Below are 23,348 nucleotides of genomic sequence, written 5' to 3' on the forward strand. Positions count from 1 at the left end.
TTGAGTTCAAAGTATATGATGTCATGACACACGTGGTTTTTAGAAATTATGCATGCTTAAAATTGCTGGTGACTATGCAGTATTCAGAAGAATATCAGTCCTGGAGGTGTGTGAGAGCATGTACAAAGGATAATAAAACTGCAGGAAAAGATTCAAAAAGGATATAAAAAAATGTTATTGTTAATAGTGTAGAACACTAATGACTTCAGTGTTCTGGTGTAAAGGCTACGAGAGGTATTGTGAAATCTCCAATAAGATTTCAGCTCCATCTTTTCAGTGTTTTAAGAAGGTGGAACTAATAAAGGCATGACAAATGGGTGAAATCGTGTATAATATGAGCCCAGTCACTGTCGGTGAAAGGTTCCCAAAAGACAGCGTTCAACATGACATAGCAAGATCACTTGTTTTAATATATCACATTTTATTCAGTTACTACTTTGAAGAATATGCTCAATCTAAAAGAGTCAAACTAGTTAAAGAACTACCTGAATGTCAGGAACATCTAGAACTCTGCTGTTTTAGCAGCTTGGAATTGGATGCAAAATTGTAAGAAAAAACCCAGAGTGAAAGATTCTGAGTTTTTTTAAACAATCAGTGGAAATATGGAAAGAAATAATTACCAGAAAACATACGGTGAGCAAGAAACACAAAATATTCTTTATTAAATATACAAAATTTGTGAAACAGAATTGCATCACGGATTGTAAACTTTCCAATCTTACATACTACCTCAAGCACATTCCACCAGCTACACAGTTGAGGAGAAAAATACAATCAGTTTAAACTGAAATGCAAAAAAAACCAAAAAACAAAACAAAACCTCTGTAAAATGGAAGACGTGAAAGAGGATGTGCCGAGTCACACGTAATGTGCAGTCTCTACAGTCATCTATGCAACTCGATTTCGCAATCGCACAGCAGGACTGAGACGACGGGATAGGTCCGGATGCTTGTGTATGCTCGTGTATGCTTTGAGCTCACTGGCTAGTTATCTGTCGTGACGTTAAAAGTAGGCCGAGTGCTTAAATCACGGAGCGATTAGAAAGTGCAGTACGGTGTAAAGAAGATCTAACTATACCGATACCAGACAGACAGGTACAGTTTTATTCTGACAGTTAAGTAGTGCAAGAACATCCACAAATGCTGTTAAAAGTGGCATCCTATCAGAATACTTTATGGTGTATCACTCTGCTCCATAGATTAAGTTTCAAGGCTTCTTTTTAAATAAATATGTACACACTTTATTTTTGGCATTTCACAGGAAATCACTGTTTCTACTCATTTTCTATTGTTATGCATACATTGTACTTTTGTGCAGCAGTGACCTAAACAATATCAAAACAAAGCATTAGAAAAAACTGAGAGAACAGAAAAATATCAGTGAACAGATGGCTTTTCTTTCTCAAAACCTGCCTCGGGCCCCGACAAGTTCAAACGAAGTGCTCGATTCTCAATGAACACCAAAAAACAAAAATAAGGCAGCATTTGGCATTTCAATACGGCATATATGCTGTAGAACGCGGTATATATCCCTTTGTAACACCTGAAAGCTGTAGCGATATGTGTGCTTGAGCAGAAGCATATGTGACACCCAAGACACTGAGGGAGGGAAGTCAAGTACCAGCATGTCGCAGGCATCTTCTTCTTAACGTGGTGTCGAGAACGCACACGTGGGAAGGCAGAAGCATGAGATCAAATAGCTGGGATGGCTGATCCTGATACTGACTGGATACTGAGTGATACTGTCTTCACCTGATAACACCGTGACCCATGCTAGAATCAGTTAGCTTATGTGGCTGAGCATAACATGCCCAAAGAACAGAAAGAAGAAAAGAGGAAAAAAAAAAAAGAGGACGGAACAAGCAAATAAATGGGTGAAAGAAAAAGAAGAAAACACCATTCACTTGCTGGCTAAGAACACTTTTGAACATTCAAAGGCTACAATCAGTTCCCAGTAATGTCCACGTGACAAAGGCTGAAATCTGCTCATTTGGTTTGTAGTTTCAAACACGAGTCAGAGCACTCGGTACTTATCAGGGAACATTAGTAGAGTCTTAATCCAAAACCAAACACGCACAGACACACACTCTGGAAATAGTGGCACGACTCAAACGTTGCAGAAAGCCATACCAAAAGAAACATATCAGTGGTTTTGCACATTTTTATCATGAATTTGCCTTTTTAGTTCACTTTGCATGATTTCTATTTGAAGATTTCTTCCTTCCTTCCAGATAGCCAGACTTTTGAGATCATTTCAATCAGGTCTCAACTTGCAGAGACTTGAAACTTTCCCTCTGTTGGAGGAAATGTTACGGTGCCTTTGTTATTTGTTAGCGGTGTTTCCATTGCGTACTGCAGCGGCTGCTGTTGGCGCTTCATTCTGACTCTATACACAGGGCCCAAAAAAGCCAAATCCAACATAAACTTTCACAAGTTTTACACATGAACTCCAGACAATGCAGGAGAAACTAGGTTAGGGGATTGCCCAGTGAACTGCTCAACACACAACAGGAGATACTGCTGCAAATACTCAATGTGGTTTTCCTTCAAATGTCAGGATTTTTAGTCTCTTTATGTCATTTTTGGCTTTTGAACTGGCAATTGAGCTAGCAACATCTCATTGCACTCCATAAAATGGCGACATTTTCTGAGCTACTATGACATGTAACAAGACAACAAAATGCTCACCCTGATCGATCGTGTCTTGAGAGGCTTTGATTTTCATGCCAAAAATAGCTGAAACAACGTCTGCCTTGAAAGAGGGGAATCAATCTACTACTTGACTGCATGCTGAAAAAAGGCCAACAACTGATGGACTAAATATGCAAAACCACCAGTATGTCTCTTCAGGTTGCTCTGCTCAAGCTACAAAGCTGCAACACTCACGAGGAAGTGTTGGTGTCGTTTCATCTCGAGTGAGGATATAGTCGGATAAACGTCATGTGGACTGAAACCCTACAATTTTCTCTCTTTTGTGATAAGGTGATAGAAGTGACAGGTGAGGTGAGAAGGAAAATTAATTGTTTTACAATCAAGATCCCAAAATTGAAGCATCTGGGTTTTTTAAACCCACCATCTGGCTTTGTGAACCTGAAAACAACCTGAGGACGCGCTACATTCATAAAACCACTCAGACCAAACCCTTCACCGAGGACGGGTTTCAGTACAGTAAAGCATGCCAGCTGGAAAACGTCGCCTCGACATCTCTCAGTGCCTAAATATTTGTATCAAAAAAGACAGCATAGCAGTGAAAAGACTAAAGAGCTGTTGTGGAGGTTAGAGTGAACAGATGCAACGTGAACTGCAAACCCTCTACCCCCCGCCTGAATTCGTCACTTGAATTTGGAGCGCACTTGCAGGAGGGTGGGCTTCTGCTCCATGATGCGCACCAGCAGTGTGTCAATGTAGTCCTCCAAATCTTTGACCTGCGGCTTCAGTTTCTTCAGCTCCGTCTCCCGCTTGGCCAGCAAAAGTTTCTGACGTTCATACTCCGCCTTCTGCCTCTCCAGCTCCGCCTCGCGTTGCACCAGCAGGTTGACCAGTTCGCTGTGGGTCAGGTGGTAGTATGACCCCGCTCCTTCTGTCAGTGACTTAAGACAAAAAGGGAAAAAAAAGGACAAGAAAGAAATATTAATTTAACAGGTACAGCCTTGTGTCTTTTCATTGCACTCATTACAGAATGAGATTCAGGCGTTACATAGCTACCTTGTAGAAAGGAAGTCAAGCTTCCTGGAGATTTCAAAACAAGTTTCTCAAGGTTCAACTACAGGCCCTGCTTTTTCCCCCCCTATTTTTATAAAGAATATTGCGAAGGACATGCCTGTTCCTGAACTGCACCTTTATACAGATGATAAACCCTACTCAGTTAGCTCTTCTCTAAGTCAGGCCATTTAGGAGATCCAGACTGCTTTTGAACTGCTGCAGCCATCATTGCCTGGTTTGAAGTTGCTTCTTAATACTAAGGAAACAAAACCTATGCTGTTCACTCCCAGATCTCGACAGTGGCTAGGACTATACTGCCTCACAGCAAGAAGGTCCTGCGTTTGAATCCACTTATTGGTTGGGGCGCTTCCGTGTTCAGGTTCTCCTTGAGGTTTTTCTCTGAGTGCTAGGGCTTCCTCCCACACTCCAAAGACATCCTGGTTATTCTAAGCTGCCTGTAAATGTGAATGGGAGCATGAAAGCCTTTTTTCTGTCTGTTAGCCCTTTTCATAGACACTCCACCCCTACCCCCGTCTCCCAACCTTAAACTGGATTAGTGGGAAAAAAAACACAGATGGACAGACTAATGAAATATCCCAGATCTCAAATAATCTCGGTATTCATACGCTAGGAGAAGACTTAGTGTAAAAAGGGTAATCCTACAAATACACATGTGTCTTGCTGGATGATAGACTTTTCTTTAACATCATATTGTGTACACACTGGTTTTTCTATTATCAGAATAGGGCCTTTTTTAAATTTAGCACTCAGGAAAACACTCGGACATAATATGTTTTTAAAGGTTTTCATTATGATTCTATTATTTGTTCTAGACTTCGTGTATCACAGTTATTTGTATTTCATATCAAATTCATTGTCCAGTACACATTCCCATGTATTTTGTGGTCTAGACAACGTCACTGGTATAACTATATTAACAAATCCGTACTGAATAAGCACCCCCCTTTTTATCTCTTTATTTACTTAACATTACAAAAAGCTACTATGATCTTCACTACTTTAAATATCTCCTCATTAGGGCACTGAGTTTTTTGCTGTTATGTGTTTTTAAGGTAGTAGGACCTGGTTCTCTTATTTTGCACTGTGTTCATGGAATAACTTTCAGAGGACACTAAAGCTGAATGCGTTTGTCTCGCTGGGAGAGCTCAGAACTCTTATAAAATCTTCTGTTACTACAAAGTACAATTCTTATAACGTAAGCCATTTTATTTTATGTTAGTAGTTTATTTCAATTTTTTTCGATTTTTTTCAAACACTGTACCTTCTTCCTTTCGCCCTCCTGCTCCATCAGCTGGCTGCTCCTTCCGTGGTGGATGGTGGACTTTAGCTTCTCCAGGCCTGTGGCCAGCACTGACCGCTTCTCCTCAGCCTGCATGGCAGTGGGCAGGGGCTTCACTGGGTGGGGGCTGGATGTGACAAGACATACACACAGTCACACCACCACACTTGATACAACACCGCACTCTGACTCTTATATTTTATATGAAGTTTTTTTTCAGTTGAGGTTAGGTGAAAAACCCGGTTGCCATACTGGAGTTCCACAACTCTTGGATATATTTAACTTTAAAAAAAAGCCAACTATGCTTCAACAATATACATCAGGACTATTTCTGCATGTGAAATGATGATCGCAGCTACATTAATAATAACCCAGGATTCTACAATATAAGTGTAATACTGGATTCTAGCACTTCAGCCCCAAACATCTTCTTAATAAACTAATGCAAGAAACCCAATCAGTCCGTAGCTTAAAAAAAAGGACTCACATCAGCCACATGGTGGCTGTGAGGAGCTATAGGCTGACAATAGTGCATTTTACTACTGTAACGAACAGAGACAAGAAAACCGTCTTGCTGCTTTGTTACACTGATTTGCATGCAGGGCAACAAACAGCCAAAAACTAGCCCTCTATTTGAGTCAGCTTAAAGGATCTTCTGAAACTCTACAGTTGACCTGCATTCATAGGAAATCTGAGTCGACTTGCTGAACTTTCATGCTCTCAATCAGCAACAAATCTTTCTTTATTCCAGGTATTGCAGGTTAAGCTGTTATTTAAACGCAACAGATTGGCCTGTGGACCTCCAGGGTGACATCAGGTGCTTAAGGACTCCTTGCTTTAAGTGATTAAGACCAGAGGAGGTTAGACAGGTGTAAGATGTCTTATTAAAAGAAGTAATGGTGAAAATTGAAAAGACCTTAAAAACCGAGAGACTTAATTGCATGCACTGGTGCAATCAATCATGTAGAATTGTATTAAATATGTTATTACCCGGAGGTGGAAAGGAAATGCTACCAGTGACAAAACAACACCTTTTGTGTCTTGCAAAAAAAAGCCTGTTTTTTGCTTGAGATTTTGGCAAATGAGGATGGCTGTGTGAGAACTCTAGCTGGCCCTGTGGGGAAAGGGGAGGTATGTGAGTGTTTGTGTGCATTGGGCGTGTGAGTGTGTGTATTCGAAAGGGAGTTGGAGGTGTGTGGTAGGAAATGGGGCAAAATAATAACTGCTAATTGGCCTGAGGCTTTTTTTCCCCTCCCGTTACCACAGGCAGGACACATGAAAGACACCTACAGAAGAGTTTTGTTAACACCAATGTTGTTGTGTGTGTGTTTTAACAAAGTGAAGCAAAAAGGGAAGATCACACCACAGGGATGAGACAGGATGTGCAGTTGGCGCAGAAGAAAAGCAGGCGGAAGCAGAGCGCCAGAAGGAGACCAAAGAGATGACAGGATAGAAATTTCTGCAAGTAGTCCTTCCTCTTCACCTCGTCACCAAGCACTGAGCATGTGCAACCTCACCTGTTCTGCTGACTGGCTGCCTGCTGCTGCTGCTGCTCTGCCTCCTGTTGCAGTGGCATTGGTGCTGTGGCTTGCGTTGAGCTGGGCGGTAACCTCGCTGAAGCGTTGGCAAAGGGAGAGAAGGCAGGAAGCGCTACAGGGGAGCAAATACTTTCAGGAGCAAGAGAAGGAGCAAAGGAAATCAGAGAGGGAAGGTCGGGGCCTGGCTGAGACGAGGTGGAACCCTGTACCCCGCCAGGATCACTACCAAAAGAGGGTAGGAGGAGCTCGTCGAAGGGAGTTGCCAGTGTGCCCTCAGACTGGGAGCGGTGTAGTGTAACATTCTGTGTAGGAGCGCATATCGAGGACGTAGCATCCGAGACCTCACCAGCACTCTTCAGATTACAGCTCATAAAAGAGTCCGGCTGTGCTGCAGGGAATGATTGCAAGTCTCCTATTGGGAAGGTTGGCTCAAGAGTCGTCGTCTTGTCCTGAGCAGCTTGGGGAGATGCTTCAGATTTGTCAGTTTCCCCGATTTCCCCATTAGATAACTTGGATGCATTTGTAGAATCCATTAAGCCCAACGCAGCATCTGCAGTTGTTTTAACATCCTTCAGCTGCATCGTCTCATTTGGCTCAGAGACGCTGGAACTTTTGGAGGAAGAGTGAGACACGCAGGTTTGGTAATCCTGTGAGTCAATACTGACATTCAGACTTTGGAGAAAGCTGCTGGAGCTCTGATCAGATATCCGTCTGTGCAACTGAGTGTCATCAAAGTCTTGGCTAGGACTGTTTGCAATCTGACTGATGTTGAGTAAATCACCAAGGCTGCTAAATGGCACATGAGAATTGGGGCTAACATCCTGGCCTGCTAAATGAGCCCTCTCAAAGGGTTCAACCAATGAAGCCTGCTTGACATCAAGGGAGGAGGTTGTGATGTGTAATGATGGTAGTGTGGAGGATCTTTCTTGATCTGGAGTTGCAGGATTCCTCACTTTTATATTATTGTCTTTAGAGCCATCATTTAAATCTTTAGAAAAATCCTCTATAGAGACCTTTAAATCATTTATGTTTCTTTCTTGCCCTACATTGTCCGACTGTGAAAAGATGATGGACTTTAGTTGTGGTTTAGAGAGTTCAGGCAACAAGTCAGGGTATACAATATTAGAATTGTTACGTGTTTCAGCATCTGCACCATCAGTTCCTATCTTCTCTGTGATTGATGGATGTGGATGCCCAAGTACTGTGGGCTGTGGTGCCAAAGACCCTGCTGAACCACTCAAGTCTACCTTTCCGCTATCCTTAGGCTCAATAACAGTTTGCTGAACAACATCAACTAAAGATAGATCATTTGACCTGTAAGTAGTGTCATCTTCAGATTCTGAGCCCCTTTTATTTTTTACATCCGTTGACCCAAAGATGTTGCTTTCAGTGTCTTCAAATGAGGATGCAGAGACTTTATCAGAATAAGAGGAAACACATGACAGAAAATCCTCTTCTGCTGAACTGCCGAGACCTGAAGAACTAGGATCTGGAGAGCTGCTGCTGAGTTGTACAGACGGGGTGCGGCAAGGAGCTCGACTCATGTTCGTGTCGGGTATTTCACTGGTAGCGCTGGTGTCCTGATTAGTTTCAGAGCAAGTGTTCAGTTTCAGAGAGTTAGTGGAAGTATTTAAAGTTACATCATTGTGCTCAAAACTTCTGTGTTCTGGGATTGTTTCAAGGAATTGTGGGAAAGTGTTATGGTAATGCATGTTAGTGTTGGTCACTTGGCTGGCTAGCTGATGATAATGCAGTGCATCAGTCACATTTGTGTATCGATCGGCTTTATTATTGCAGTGTTCCAGCAGATGGTCGCTGGGTGGTTTTTGCTGCGTTTTGCAGCCTGTGGAGAGATCCTCAGGAGACTGCAGCCTGCCAGCTGCAAATGCTTCAAAGGATTCGTCCCACTCTGAATCCGGTTCCACACTGCTAACAGACATAAAAGGGTTGGATGACTTCTTGAGTAACGGTTTCTTTCCTTCCACGAGAGTTAGAGGAAGTCCTCTCATCCCAGCTTTCGTGACCTCTGTGCTGCTTGCATCAGCATCAGTGATGGATTCCTCGGCAGCTGAGTTGCCGTGGGTGAGGACAGAGTTAGAGTTACTCGGCTGTGGAAAGAGTTGAGCTATAGGGGGCCGGGAACTGGAAAGATAGGGCAGAGGAGGCGGTGTAGGTTTAAGTTGCTGAGTGGTTATCATGTCTTCATAGAAAGGGTTGTGCTGGATTAGAGAAAAGAAAGGGTTGGATTGTGATATAGGGGGTGGTGAGGTCGGTGAGTGGCAGAAAGGGTTAGTATGGTGCAGGTTTGGAACCATGGAGGTATGCTCTACAAGGGGACCCAGAGGGTGGTGACTAGGTGGAAGAGGTGGTAAGTGGGGATCAGTGCTGGGTTCTAATTTAGGTGAGACCACCAGGCTGTGAAAGGAAGGCACACAGTCCTCTTGATTAGTTTGGATCATTCACACAGAATAACCGCACGCTGAAGAGGGCTTTTCTGTCTCAAATCACGATTTAAAGAACATACTTGTACAGAGTGCTCACATGAATCAAATCAGTCGAAGCTGCAGTCCCCTTTATTCTTTAAAACCACTACTAATTAATGTATAAACTGAAGTGGAAGAGTTTGCACACACAATTTGAAGCCAGCAACACACATCAAAAAGCTGCAGCAAAGCAAACATAATGCCAAAAAACAAAAACATGAAAAAAAAAAAAAAACCATGACTCACTTTAAAAATAGTATTCTAGAAGTAGAGTTGCAAAGAGGTTGGTAATCACAACCTCTAACAGTGCATGATAGCATTAAGAAATTGAGAGAATCATATTGGGAATGTCCAACTGCTGTAATCATCTACTATAAAAATCTATAAAAACCTTTAAAAAAGCATGTTTGTTACCGTATTTTCCGCACTATAAGGTGCACTTAAAATCCTTTAATTTTCTTAAAAATCGGCAGTGTGCCTTATAATCCGGTGCGCCTTATGTATGGTAAGCTACCAAGCCGCACCGCTTGATGGATTGTCGGAGCATTATGGCTACCATAGTCAGGGAGCCTCGCGGAGTAATCTGGGTCCAAAGATCCGTTTACTTCAGGTTCTATAGTCAAACAAACACTGAGGCACACCGAGAGTTAAAAACTGCCTAAATTCTTTCATCTTTAATAAAATGATCAGCGTTGCTGCTTTACCAGGTGTAACAATTAAGTTTAACATCCTGGCATCCATGAAAACAGGATTTATTAAATTTAACAGGGTTAGAAGTTAGCAGAATGTTAGCAGGAAGTTAGCTCACTCCTTTTGCTTACCTAAACATGATATACCATTTTCTGACTGAGAGATTTCTGGAAAAAAATGTAAACTATCACTCTGCTCTGCTCTGCTATCACTTGCAACATAAATAAAGATAGAAAACTAAACAGCAGTGACGTTTGTAGGGTTACTGAAGTTGGGCTAGCTGGTATATAATGCTGTGCTACGTGATCGCTAGCGACACAGCTATTTTAGCATAACATAAACACTGGAGGATGAATGCTAACCTTTTTCCACTCGATAAAAGTTAGTGTGTTTTTGACAAATGCAATCGCATGGAAAGATGGTGTAAACGGACCAAACTTCAGTCAGGAGAACGACTGAGATAATCTATCCACAATACGAGGTTAGTCATTAATGTAAGATAAGATAACCTTTATTAGTCCCACACGTGGGACATTTGTTTTGTTACAGCAGTGGACAGTGCAAAGTTACATAGCAAACATTATAAGGCGTTTAATGCGCCTTATAATCCGGTGTGCCTTATGGTCCGAAAAATACGGTAAGTAAGACCTTCAGTTCCAGGTACACTTCATTGAAGACTTTAATTGAAAAAGCTGAATTAAAAAACAGATATTACTTTTTAATTGTTGACATCAGTCATATGCATGCACGTGTCTTCACGTCTTCCATCCAAAACACTTTGCATCTAAAACATTAATGGCCGTCTCTTCTCTGTTTTCATTGGCCCTTCATGTAATAATTTGCGAGAAACGTTGACACAGCTAGGCGTAGTCATTGCTTAGCGCTAACTGCACCAACTTGGCACCTTTCTCAACTCCAGTATCTAAAAGCATGTGGGTGCGTAGGCTGAGAAAATGTATAGTTACAGAGGCAGCAGAAAGGCCCTGTGTGTACTATGGTCCAGAATAGCTGACCCCTTACTTCTACGAGCAGGTGCTTATCTGGCCAATATTTTGTTTACACTCTGTGTATGAAAATATTACGACATCGACTTATTTTTTTCCCCCCCACCTTGGTTAAGTAAATTGATTTAAAAAATTTAAATCATGAGTTTTGGGAGACCTGAATGAAAGATTAATAATGTATTTACTACTATTTACCACCGACAGCAGTGCAGAAAGTGCAGTAAGGCCTGTGACACCCCCAAAATAAATTACCCACTTAAATACAGTGGGGCAAAAAAGTATTTAGTCAGCCACCGATTGTGCAAGTTCCCCCACTTAAAATGATGACAGAGGTCAGTAATTTGCACCAGAGGTACACTTCAACTGTGAGAGACAGAATGTGAAAAAAAAAAAAAATCCATGAATCCACATGGTAGGATTTCTAAAGAATTTATTCGTAAATTAGGGTGGAAAATAAGTATTTGGTCACCTCAAACAAGGAAAATCTCTGGCTCTCACAGACCTGTAACGTCTTCTGTAAGAAGCTTTTCTGTCCCTCACTCGTTACCTGTATGAATGGCACCTGTTTGAACTCATCATCTGTATAAAAGACACCTGTCCACAGCCTCAAACAGTCAGACTCCAAACTCCGCCATGGCCAAGACCAAAGAGCTTTCGAAGGACACCAGGAAAAGTATTGTAGACCTGCACCAGACTGGGAAGAGTGAATCTACAATAGGCAAGCAGCTTGGTGTGAAAAAATCAACTGTGGGAGCAATCATCAGAAAATGGAAGACATACAAGACCACTGATAATCTCCCTCGATCTGGGGCTCCACGCAAGATCTCATCCCGTGGGGTCAAAATGATCATGAGAACGGTGAGCAAAGATCCCAGAACCACACGGGGGGACCTGGTGAATGACCTGCAGAGAGCTGGGACCAAAGTAACAAAGGTCACCATCAGTAACACACTACAACGGCAGGGAATCAAATCCCGCAGTGCCAGACGTGTTCCGCTGCTGAAGCCAGTGCATGTCCAGGCCCGTCTGAAGTTTGCCAGAGAGCACATGGATGATACAGCAGAGGATTGGGAGAATGTCATGTGGTCAGATGAAACCAAAGTAGAACTTTTTGGTATAAACTCAACTCGTCGTGTTTGGAGGAAGAAGAATACTGAGTTGCATCCCAAGAACACCATACCTACTGTGAAGCATGGGGGTGGAAACATCATGCTATGGGGCTGTTTTTCTGCCAAGGGGACAGGACGACTGATCCGTGTTAAGGACAGAATGAATGGGGCCATGTATCGTGAGATTTTGAGCCAAAACCTCCTTCCATCAGTGAGAACTTTGAAGATGAAACGAGGCTGGGTCTTCCAACATGACAATGATCCAAAACACACCGCCCGGGCAACAAAGGAGTGGCTCCGTAAGAATCATTTGAAAGTCCTGGAGTGGCCTAGCCAGTCTCCAGACCTCAACCCCATAGAAAATCTGTGGCGGGAGTTGAAAGTCCGTGTTGCTCGGCGACAGCCCCAAAACATCACTGCTCTCGAGAAGATCTGCATGGAGGAATGGGCCAAAATACCAGCTACTGTGTGTGCAAACCTGGTAAAGACCTATAGTAAACGTTTGACCTCTGTTATTGCCAACAAAGGTTATGTTACAAAGTATTGAGTTGTATTTTTGTTATTGACCAAATACTTATTTTCCACCCTGATTTACGAATAAATTCTTTACAAATCCTACCATGTGGATTCATGGATTTTTTTTTTCCACATTCTGTCTCTCACAGTTGAAGTGTACCTCTGGTGCAAATTACTGACCTCTGTCATCATTTTAGGTGGGGGAACTTGCACAATTGGTGGCTGACTAAATACTTTTTTGCCCCACTGTATGCACTTGTGTTAGAAGTGGATATAAAATAAGACGAGGTTTTCTTCCCCCACTTTCTCCCTGCCCATAAACACACACACACAACCTGTAATAGAAGAATGATTTCTTTTTCCCAGCTCACATCATCATCTTTCCAATGAAATGAACATTATTACTGAAGCATATTACAGCGTGCACAAGGTTGAAAGTTGACAGAGCTAATTTCACAAGAGCAGCTCTCCTCCTCCATCTGCACTGCAGATACCTGCTGTAACCAGAGACTGAAACCAGGAGGGATATGTGCAAAGCTGGAAGCAATTTCTAGCTGTGATGCTGGTGCACAGGAAGTAAACATCTACGCCGTCATTTAACCCTCCTGAGAATGGGTTTAAGTTACGCTTTTGCTGCACTGTGAGCGTCATCGGTTTAAGCAAATAGTGGTAGACAACAGATATCGTGCAATGTCACGCCAAATGAGGTGCTCCACAGGAAATTGAGTGCTAATTTAGAGCCAGGAAGGAAGTCTGTTTCACTGCTACTCAAAACTGTTTGTCAAAACCTGTCACTGCTAGTCTCTGTCGTAGCTTGGTTGCCATGTCTGGTGGCAGTGGCCTGTACTCACTGGCTGTATCTGGCAACCTGCACTAGAGAGGCTAGAGAAAATTTTGTGCAGAGATTCATTTAGAAATTCATTTCAAGATCATTGATCTTGAAATAAAATGCACATTTAAAGATTTTATCTAGTAATACTAGGGTAACACCGCTATAACACTTTCTGTTACTCGAACACGCATTTGCATTCTGCTCTGCTGCCAAAATATCATCTTACACATCAAAAACATTCTTTGATGCCCTTATGATTGCTAAAGTAAGATAAAACGTATACGGGTCACATGCAATTACGCACCTCACTTTGTGAGTAATGATACTGGAAGTCTAAATGTGCAGGTACAAACTCTCAGCAGGCACTTTGTTTTTGGTTGCTTTTGACCTTCATTCAAATAATATTTGCACCAAAGGTTTAAACTGGTCGGACGTCTTCTCTGTGATCAGTGTGTATCTCACCTGGGTTTGCTCTGCGAGTCCTTTGATCCAAACCATCCCCTTTGTTTCTCGTCAGTTGCAGCATGGGCCCGCTCGCACTCATCCTTGGGCTGACTCTGTCCCTTCCCCGCATGAGAGAAAAAGTTCCTCCTCTGCTTTTTCCCCTGGAGGTCCCCCGCCTCCACTGTGGAAGCAAAGGACCATGACGTGGCTTCTGTCGGAGCAGCCTGTCCCAGGCGCTCCTCGTTTTCACCCAGCATCGGGCCGCTTTTCTCCAGAGCCGCAGCTATGGCTGCTTTTTCCTCCTCGCCGGGCTTGTCAAAGGACCAGCGGCGCCCATCTCCCACACCACCTTTAGGGAGATCTATGGAGGCCTGCTGACTGAGGTTCTGTAGAGACACGGAGAGAGGCATAGACTTCTGCAACAGTCCCAGGCCTAAAGAACCTGCAGGTTTTCCTGAGCCTGGGGCCTGGGGCTGCACGTTGTAAGAATGGCTTCCGTTGATGCAAACAGTGGGCTGAGGCACTGCAATGGTGATCTCACCGGCCTCATCACCAAACTCGCATTTGAGAGACGAAGACTTGGGCGACGTGTTTGCTGTGTGCTCTGCAAATCGTGGCGAGGAGGAGGGAATGGAAGAAAATTGAGAACAGAGGAAAACATATGACTTTACTCGATTAAACTTCAACTGGTAAAGCCTTCTTGACATTTTCCTGACAATGTCTTTCAAAACAGAGCTGATCAGTGTTTCTGGCAGACAAAGGTGTCAATGAAAATTTACCCACGATTGCAGAATCTTTTCTAGAAACTGTGCTTCGTAGTGCAGCTTTTTAAACCCTGCTCTCAGTGTAGATGAGATTTCAGGGAGCACAACTATCAAGAAATAGAACTTCCACATGTATAACTTTAACTTAAAGTCTGTGACATTTACAGAATAACCTCGAAAACTCTTGCTAACAAATATTTCTGTTCCTTTGGTTGAAACACAACAGCTAACAAATCCATGTTCTAGACATTATCATACAAGAAGAATATTTCACTTTGATACTAAAGTGACAACAAGCTCACCTGGGCTGTTATCTGCTGTCAGGTTGCTGCTGTTACTGGGCGAGTTAGAGAGATCGGACACCACCACGCTGATACCGGCCGTGGGACTGAGACTCCCACCCCGTGACGATGACTCGCTGCTCTCCGAGCCCAGGGACGTGCTGGACCGAGTGTCGGACGATTTTCGCAACTTTCCCCTCAAAAAGAAAGTTCTCATCTTGCTCCTCCGGACCTCGCCCCCTTCGTCGTCCTCATAATCCTCCTCTCCGCCTCCGTCGCTAGGAAGTCTTTGGCGCATGCGGTACAAAGAGCCATACCCACTCGGCAGGACGGCCGAAGAGGAGTCCTCGTCGCTGGATCTCCTCTTGCCTTTCATGCGCTCCTTCAGCTTGCCGAAGGTGGAGGCGCTTTTATCTTTGATGACAAGGTCGTACATGCTAGCTGTCAGGTTGTCGCGGGTGAACTGGATGGTGACTTGAATGTCTCCCCGTTCCTTCTCCTTCTTCCCCGTCTTCGAGTTGAGCCTGTACCACCTGCAACAGAAAAGAATCCATTTGCATGATTAACACACAAACACTATCACTCTCCAGTGAAAAGGCGTGTGAAAAGAAGTGAAAAGAAGCTGTATTATAGCATATTCAAATGTGCTGCTTTTCACTAGTTCATATCATCTTAAAGTATGTGTGTTCTGACTATCAGCAAAGGCTTATTTTTTATAGCTTCATGTTATTTGATACTTAAACCGGGCTTCTGTGCGTGCCCGGAAAAGAGCTGCAGAGTGCGAGGACCTATTTTGTGCACCTGACCAAATCCAGAACAACCTCCTGAGAAAATATATTATGCATCATATTGAAAAATGCACAGGTGCATCTTTTTCCGCTGTCAATAAAAATCCAAACACAGAGCTGAAATGTTCTGGGGCCCGTTCTTCGTACGTCGCTTACTACATCCAAGATCAAATGACACATCCAAGATCAAATCATCGCGCTAACCGTGAGCTCGCTAATCCGGTTCCCCGAACACACCTGCTGTTGACGATTACTACAGCTGGACGCAGGAATGTGACATCACTGGGTGTCGTAAAAGGGGCTACGCATCGATAGTAGAAACATTGATCGGCAACCCGCTGATTGGTCGGCGAAAATGTCGAAGGGGCGTGCTCGGTATTTTCCGGCAGCAGAGCAAGAACTCATGAGTGAGGGATTACAGGAGTTTCAGAGTTTAATTAAAACGCAAGAGAACACTGCAAAGGCTGCAAAAGCAAGGAGAGAGGGCTGGCAGAAAGTTGCTGACAAATCAAACTCGTAGGTAATTTAATAATAATAATAATAATAATAATGGATTGGATTTATATAGCGCTTTCCAAGGCACCCAAAGCGCTTTACGATACCACTATTCATTCACTCCCACATTCACACACTGGTGGAGGCAGCTACGGTTGTAGCCAGGCTGCCATATCGCGCCATCGGCCCCTCTGGCCAACACCAGTAGGCGGTAGGGTAGATCTATCATATGACACTATATTGTCCAATATCATATGGCATTATATTATAATATGTTATATTATATCCCCTTTCACATTAGAGCCACAACAGGACCCACAAGAACATGGGAACAAGTAAAAGTGGAATACAGGAGTATTCTACAGAATGGTAATATTTATCTCTTAGATTGCTTTGCGTCTCTTGGCAAGGTAATACTGGCCTGTAATACTCTGTTAGTTTGTTCATAACAGCAACCAAGAAAAGGGCAGAGGAAAAAAAGACAGGTGGTGGTCCTGCACCCCCTCGTCAACAAGTTGGTTAAGTGAATAATACCCTCACGGGAATATCGATATCTCTCTATGAGCACACTGTCGCGCTGAGCTAAAGGATCCTGTCTATCCCGCAATATACGCTGAATTCTGAGGACTCTCCTTATCAATCTTGCACCTTCCGCAATGGGTTGGTCGCGTATACGGACAGGACATGGCTGCGACAGGCTTCCCAAATCCACCTTCGCTTTTATAGCCGTGGTCTCTCATCTTGATTACACGAAGTAATTTACAATTACTACTCTGAAATATGAATTACATCTGTAATAATCACATACATGTAATAGAATGTTAATAGTACATTTCCCTTTTTTAGGAAATGACCTGTATGTATCTGTGTGACATCAATAAAAGGATCAAGTGCTGCATTGTCTTTAGTTACATTGATGTTATTTATTTATGGTGAAACAGTGGTGGAATATCGCTGTTGCTTTCGTATAAATGAAGCGGACATACCTGCGTGGCCGCGATCTAATCCTGTTTACATAAAGTAAACCTGCTCCCGAGCAGGTTTACGCTTACGGCTCTGTTGCTATGACAGCAAGTCCCGGATGAGCTTCGGGGAACCGACTGATCCAGGATCACGCGAAATCGTCAACAATCTAATCCGGCTAGCCTACTTAGCGAGGTACGAAGAACGGGCCCCTGGTGTTGATTACTCTTCTTACTATAGTAACAACAACTCAAAGTGCTTTTGTGACGAATCACATTAACAATTAGTTCGCCGCTGCGTGCAGCCATGAAGCAGTGTGAATGACTGTATTGTGATCATGAATGGGGCTAATCTGTCCTCGCACAGGGTAACAGGGTGTGCGAGTGTCTGCAACCTACTAATACCAAACAGCTGTGCGTCCTGACATACCACAATACCCTGCGGGAGGCCCCTTGTTTTTGTTGTCAGGGCCGGTAAGCAAGAACAATGAAGTAAAACAATGCTCACTTCTGATGTAACACTCAGCGCCCCACATGAATATGAAGGCCTGAAAAGTGTGTGGAACGGTGCCACCAAGTTCACTGCACTGTGACTCATAGGAAAGTCTCATCTGATCTGTAGTGACTGGTTTAAAAAAAATTAAATGAGTGAGAAAAATTCCCCAGTTAGCATAAATATGCTGCCAACGGGAAGTTGTCAGCTCTGTCAGGAAGACAAACAAACAGGCATCTGCTTATAGATTTTTCACTTCCTGTGCTACTGGGTGGCCACATTATTATAAACCTCACACCTCCACCGCATCGTCTCTTTATTCATATGTGCATTATGAAGCTGAGGGGCAAATACGTAACCAAAGTGAACATTCACCATTGTTCTGAGAAAGAGTACAGACATCCATAGATATAAAGCAGGGTATCCACACTATATTCAAGCTCCATTTGGAGAGACAAAAATACTTTCTTTGTCAAGTAAACAACTATTTTTATATCTTTTGAAATATTCAGACAACTTAAGCTGGTGTTGTGATATAGTATATAAATTTGAGCCTTTTTAAACGAAATATTTCCTGCAATGAATTCTTCAATACAGTTTATCTGAGACGTTAAATAACGATCATTAACTAAATCAAGTGTGCTTACATGTAATTTTCTGATTGCATTAAGTGGTTGTGAAACTTCTTATTGCACAAATGACAAAACAGGATGTTAATAAGGTTGTCGAAATTGCTTCATGATCAACTACAAATGTTCTGTTGAGTAAACAAGAAAATCTAAATGTCGTGCACTGGAAACTCAAACGTGCAACTGAGGAAAGTTACAAGAACAGAGGTTTAAGAATCAAAGGCAAAACATGAAAGCTCCAACATGAAAGAAAACGGGGACTACCCCACTCGTGTATGAGAAAGGAACCTCACACATTCGCCTTCTTAGAAACCAGAAAGCTTTTTATTTCTCCCCCACGGGATCCCTTCCTTTTTTCTCTAAACCTCCACTGTGACTCTGCAGAAACACTGAAGTTGAAAATTAACACGGGTGTTGCTGCATTGTTGCAACATTGTGGCACAGGTTTAGCATGTTGTCATGCTAACATCATGTGCAGGGAGTGCAGAATCATTAGACAAATGAGTATTTTGTCCACATCATCCTCTTCATGCATGTTGTCTTACTCCAAGCTGTATAGGCTCGAAAGCCTACTACCAATTAAGCATATTAGGTGATGTGCATCTCTGTAATGAGAAGGGGTGTGGTCTAATGACATCAACACCCTATATCAGGTGTGCATAATTATTAGACAACTTCCTTTCCTTTGGCAAAATGGGTCAAAAGAAGGACTTGACAGGCTCAGAAAAGTCAAAAATAGTGAGATATCTTGCAGAGGGATGCAGCAGTCTCAAAATTGCAAAGCTTCTGAAGCGTGATCATCGAACAATCAAGCGTTTCATTCAAAATAGTCAACAGGGTCGCAAGAAGCGTGTGGAAAAACCAAGGCGCAAAATAACTGCCCATGAACTGAGAAAAGTCAAGCGTGCAGCTGCCAAGATGCCACTTGCCACCAGTTTGGCCATATTTCAGAGCTGCAACATCACTGGAGTGCCCAAAAGCACAAGGTGTGCAATACTCAGAGACATGGCCAAGGTAAGAAAGGCTGAAAGACGACCACCACTGAACAAGACACACAAGCTGAAACGTCAAGACTGGGCTAAGAAATATCTCAAGACTGGTTTTTCTAAGGTTTTATGGACTGATGAAATGAGAGTGAGTCTTGATGGGCCAGATGGATGGGCCCGTGGCTGGATTGGTAAAGGGCAGAGAGCTCCAGTCCGACTCAGACGCCAGCAAGGTGGAGGTGGAGTACTGGTTTGGGCTGGTATCATCAAAGATGAGCTTGTGGGGCCTTTCCGGGTTGAGGATGGAGTCAAGCTCAACTCCCAGTCCTACTGCCAGTTTCTGGAAGACACCTTCTTCAAGCAGTGGTACAGGAAGAAGTCTGCATCCTTCAAGAAAAACATGATTTTCATGCAGGACAATGCTCCATCACACGCGTCCAAGTACTCCACAGCGTGGCTGGCAAGAAAGAGTATAAAAGAAGAAAAACTAATGACACGGCCACCTTGTTCACCTGATCTGAACCCCATTGAGAACCTGTGGTCCATCATCAAATGTGAGATTTACAAGGAGGGAAAACGGTACACCTCTCTGAACAGTGTCTGGGAGGCTGTGGTTGCTGCTGCACGCAATGTTGATGGTGAACAGATCAAAACACTGACAGAATCCATGGATGGCAGGCTTTTGAGTGTCCTTGCAAAGAAAGGTGGCTATATTGGTCGCTGATTTGTTTTTGTTTTGTTTTTGAATGTCAGAAATGTATATTTGTGAATGTGGAGATGTTATATTGGTTTCACTGGTAAAAATAAATAATTGAAATGGGTATATATTTGTTTTTTGTTAAGTTGCCTAATAATTATGCACAGTAATAGTCACCTGCACACACAGATATCCCCCTAAAATAGCTAAAACTAAAAACAAACTAAAAACTACTTCCAAAAACATTCAGCTTTGATATTAATGAGTTTTTTGGGTTCATTGAGAACATGGTTGTTGTTCAATAATAAAATTATTCCTCAAAAATACTACTTGCCTAATAATTCTGCACTCCCTGTAGATATAAATGTACAGTTTAAGTGTCAATTGAATTACATTCTAAAGTATAAGCTATAATGTTAAAATAGCATGGATTATTCTCGTCAGTGACCTCCTGACCCAGTATGAACCTTCCAGATCCCTCAGGTCATCTGGATCCGGTTTTTTATCAGTTCCCAGAGTCAGAACCAGACACGGAGAAGCTGCATTCAGCTTTTATGCTCCTTATATCTGGAACAAACTCCCAGAAAGCCTCAGATCAGCTGAAGCACTCAGTTTATTTAAATCCAGGTTGAAGACTCTTCTACCTGCATTTGAACAAAACACCAAATCCACACTGTTAAGCTTAAATTTCAAAACATACATTTTAACTACTGATTTTATCTACTGTTTTTTTTTAATCAATTTTAAATCATGCTTTTTATTTGTTTTTGTTCTTTAATGTCTCTGTAAAGCACTTTGAATCACCTTGTTGTCATTTTCCTAGGGATTAATGAAGTATTCTGATTCTGATTGCAGATTGGTTTAGATTACTTGCTGCTGAAATCTTAGATGACCCAAGAGTGTAAATATGTGCTGCACATGTATGCTGCTAATAAAAAAGCTGCAGAGGCCAAGAATGAAAACTTTGTGGGGGGCTTGTTTCTATTTAGAGAACAACGTGCACAGCACTACAAGACATTAATAACACATTCAACAGTCAGGGTTGTTATCTTCGCTTAACGCCAATAGGCAAAAAATGCTTAACCTATGAGATAAACACATACTTATGAGACAAATTAGCATTTGCCAGCTTACCAAGCTCCATCAGTCCAAGAAGCAAGACTGGAGAGGATTTAGTTTTAGACCAAAATGTTGAAAAACTGACATTAAAAAAAGATATTTAAGATTTAGAGCTAGTAATTAAAGCATAAATAAGTGTTTTAAATGCCTACATTTTGACTACAGCACCTGGTCAAAATGTAACATTATACTGAAGACACAATATAATGGAGAAAAAAAAGACTATGGAGTAGGACTGACAGACTCATGAACCCAACATGAAATCATCTAAATCTAATCAGAATACCAAACTCTCTTCTCTTCAATAGGGATGGGTATCAAAAACCGGTTCTTGTTGAGAACCGGTTCCCACTGTTTCAATTCCTTGGAGTTGTTTGCCATTTTTGCAAACGATTCCCTTATCGATTCCAGTCGCCCCGAATGACGTCACCACGTTGCGGAGCGTCATTTACCTGGCAGGAAACACGGCGCATAAGCGGCTCAAACGCTCAAAAGTTTGGTTATACTTTACGAGAACGGATGACAACAGGGCAACTTGCAATACTTGCAAAGTAGATATTTCATTTAAGGGAGGAAACACTACGAATATGCAAAAGCATTTGCTCACAAAACACACGATGACCTTAAATGAATGTCGTGATTTTAATTCCGCTCCGGACTCGTGAATCTCAACCCAGCAGCAGCGGTAACGTTTGTACGTTCTCTCCCGTTAATGCGGCAGGTAAATAATCAACTAACAGTGCATATTATGTTAGCGCGATCTGCCTTATTACAAAACCTGCCATTGCTGTGCATTTAGGTGACCATGATGAGAGAGACAGACAGAGTCTGGCTCAGATGCTGGCAGTTCTCGCTGCAGTCTACCGGTAGCGTCTCCTTTCAGGCCAGGATAGACGAATCTCACCGAGCAGTGACTCAGTTTGTGGTAAAAGGCTTGCACCCATTTGCCACAGCAGATGATTTTCAGTAAGTGAATGTGTTTAATTGTAGGCAGGGACATTACTGGATATTCTTGTGTAATTGCTACAGAAGAATTTCTGTTATACTTTGTTATTGCTACAGAAGAATATTTATTTTATTATTTTACATTTACAATTTCTTTTCCTGGGGATCCTGTGACACCCCATTGAAGAGCCGTAGGCTGTGGATCTCTTAAGATCTCACTGTTGGGTTTGTAAGGCCATGTTACTCCTAAATTTCTATCTTGTTCAAAGAGAAGATAAGAGAATCGATAAAGAATCTAATTGTTAAACAGAATCGAAAATGGAATCGGAATCGTGAAAATCTTATCAATACCCATCCCTACTCTTCAACCAATCTTCTGTTTGATTACAGAGGAACAGAGACAGGAAAGTCGTTTCTGGCAACAACACTGGCGTAATAGTAGGCTGCAGAGAAGAAATAACACAAGTCATATAATTCACTGCACAGCCTGTTATGTAATCATCATCGTCCTGCCTCTTACCTCAAGTTCAGCCCTGAAAACATGGTAACACCCAAGAAGAATGTCACTGAAAACAATTAGTAAAGCAACTCTAAAAGTCAAACTCCAAGAGGCGCGACTAATGAGCAGGTGGAGCTCGGCGTATAAGGAGAGAGGAATGCTTTTTACGGCCCAAGAACAAGAGAACTATACCTCACAGAAATGAGGCAACAATGGAAATCTGCCACTTGAGCACGTTGTTTTCATTAACGAACCAGATATCATTCACACACATGAAAAAGGCGTAGGCGGGAGCAGCACTCCAATGAAGCAAATACATACAGCCTATAAGCCTGGGTCTTATGTTTCTACGTTTGCTGAATGATGAGTTTGAGGCTGATTTAGTCTAATCCAGATAAGGTATTTATATTGGCGCGTTTCATTAAGACAAATCCTTTTAAGGGATTATTGAGCAACATGTCAACAAAGTCAATTCCTCAGCTCTGAACTTGTCTATTTTCTTTTTAATGTTTGGAGCCAAAACAGATTTTTTTGTGTGGGCTCATTCTCCTGTCACTAATAATATGTCTCAAACGCCTGTTAGGTGTGGTTTCCAATTTCACATCGACGTGTCAACAATAGTATCGGTCCTCCTCCTGGCACGTCAGCCGAGGTGGGGTTCACATTCCAAACACAGGGCCAGGGAAGCTATGCAAGGTTTCCTCAGGGATACTTAGTACTACAGCCACCATCACTAACATTACAGGGATTGTAATTCATTAAAAATATGTACATCTTTCTCTAAACCTGCACACGGTAACATTTTGTGCCTTTGTCTTCTCAAAATAACATTTCTAACTGGTCATATAAAAATAAAGAAGTTGCAAAATACTTAAAAGGCCACGTACAGTTCCGTTGTACGTGCACCTGTTCTTGCCTGATGCATGACTAAGCTTGACAATAATAAATGTGAACAACAAGTAAAACACACAAGAGGCCCAAATACAGAAACTGCAAGAGAGACAAAAGCAGCAACCTACATTTTGTAGCCCACATACTCAGGCAGAGCACAGCCTGCTACCGAAGAGGAGCCA

The 23,348-nt window shown here is 42.4% G+C and overlaps 1 protein-coding gene across 1 annotated transcript in view; it reads right to left on the reverse strand.

The window, feature by feature from the left end:
- Positions 1-634: 634 nt before the first annotated feature.
- Positions 635-23,348, reverse strand: part of rab11fip5a (RAB11 family interacting protein 5a (class I)) — a 32,084-nt gene continuing 9,370 nt past the window's right edge. Inside the window, exons 2-6 of the mRNA XM_085440811.1 lie at positions 14,684-15,195; positions 13,636-14,221; positions 6,519-8,954; positions 4,984-5,128; positions 635-3,589 (exon numbers count right to left, since the gene is read on the reverse strand). Coding sequence (XP_085296937.1) covers positions 3,332-3,589; positions 4,984-5,128; positions 6,519-8,954; positions 13,636-14,221; positions 14,684-15,195 — 3,937 coding nt within the window. The 3' untranslated portion in view covers positions 635-3,331. The remainder of the gene's footprint in view (positions 3,590-4,983; positions 5,129-6,518; positions 8,955-13,635; positions 14,222-14,683; positions 15,196-23,348) is intronic.

This window comes from Copadichromis virginalis, linkage group LG19 (assembly GCF_057382275.1).
Source record: "Copadichromis virginalis isolate Kocher_CV1m ecotype Utaka linkage group LG19, C_Virginalis_male_GT1.1, whole genome shotgun sequence".
In the NCBI taxonomy this organism is placed as follows: Eukaryota; Metazoa; Chordata; class Actinopteri; order Cichliformes; family Cichlidae; genus Copadichromis; species Copadichromis virginalis.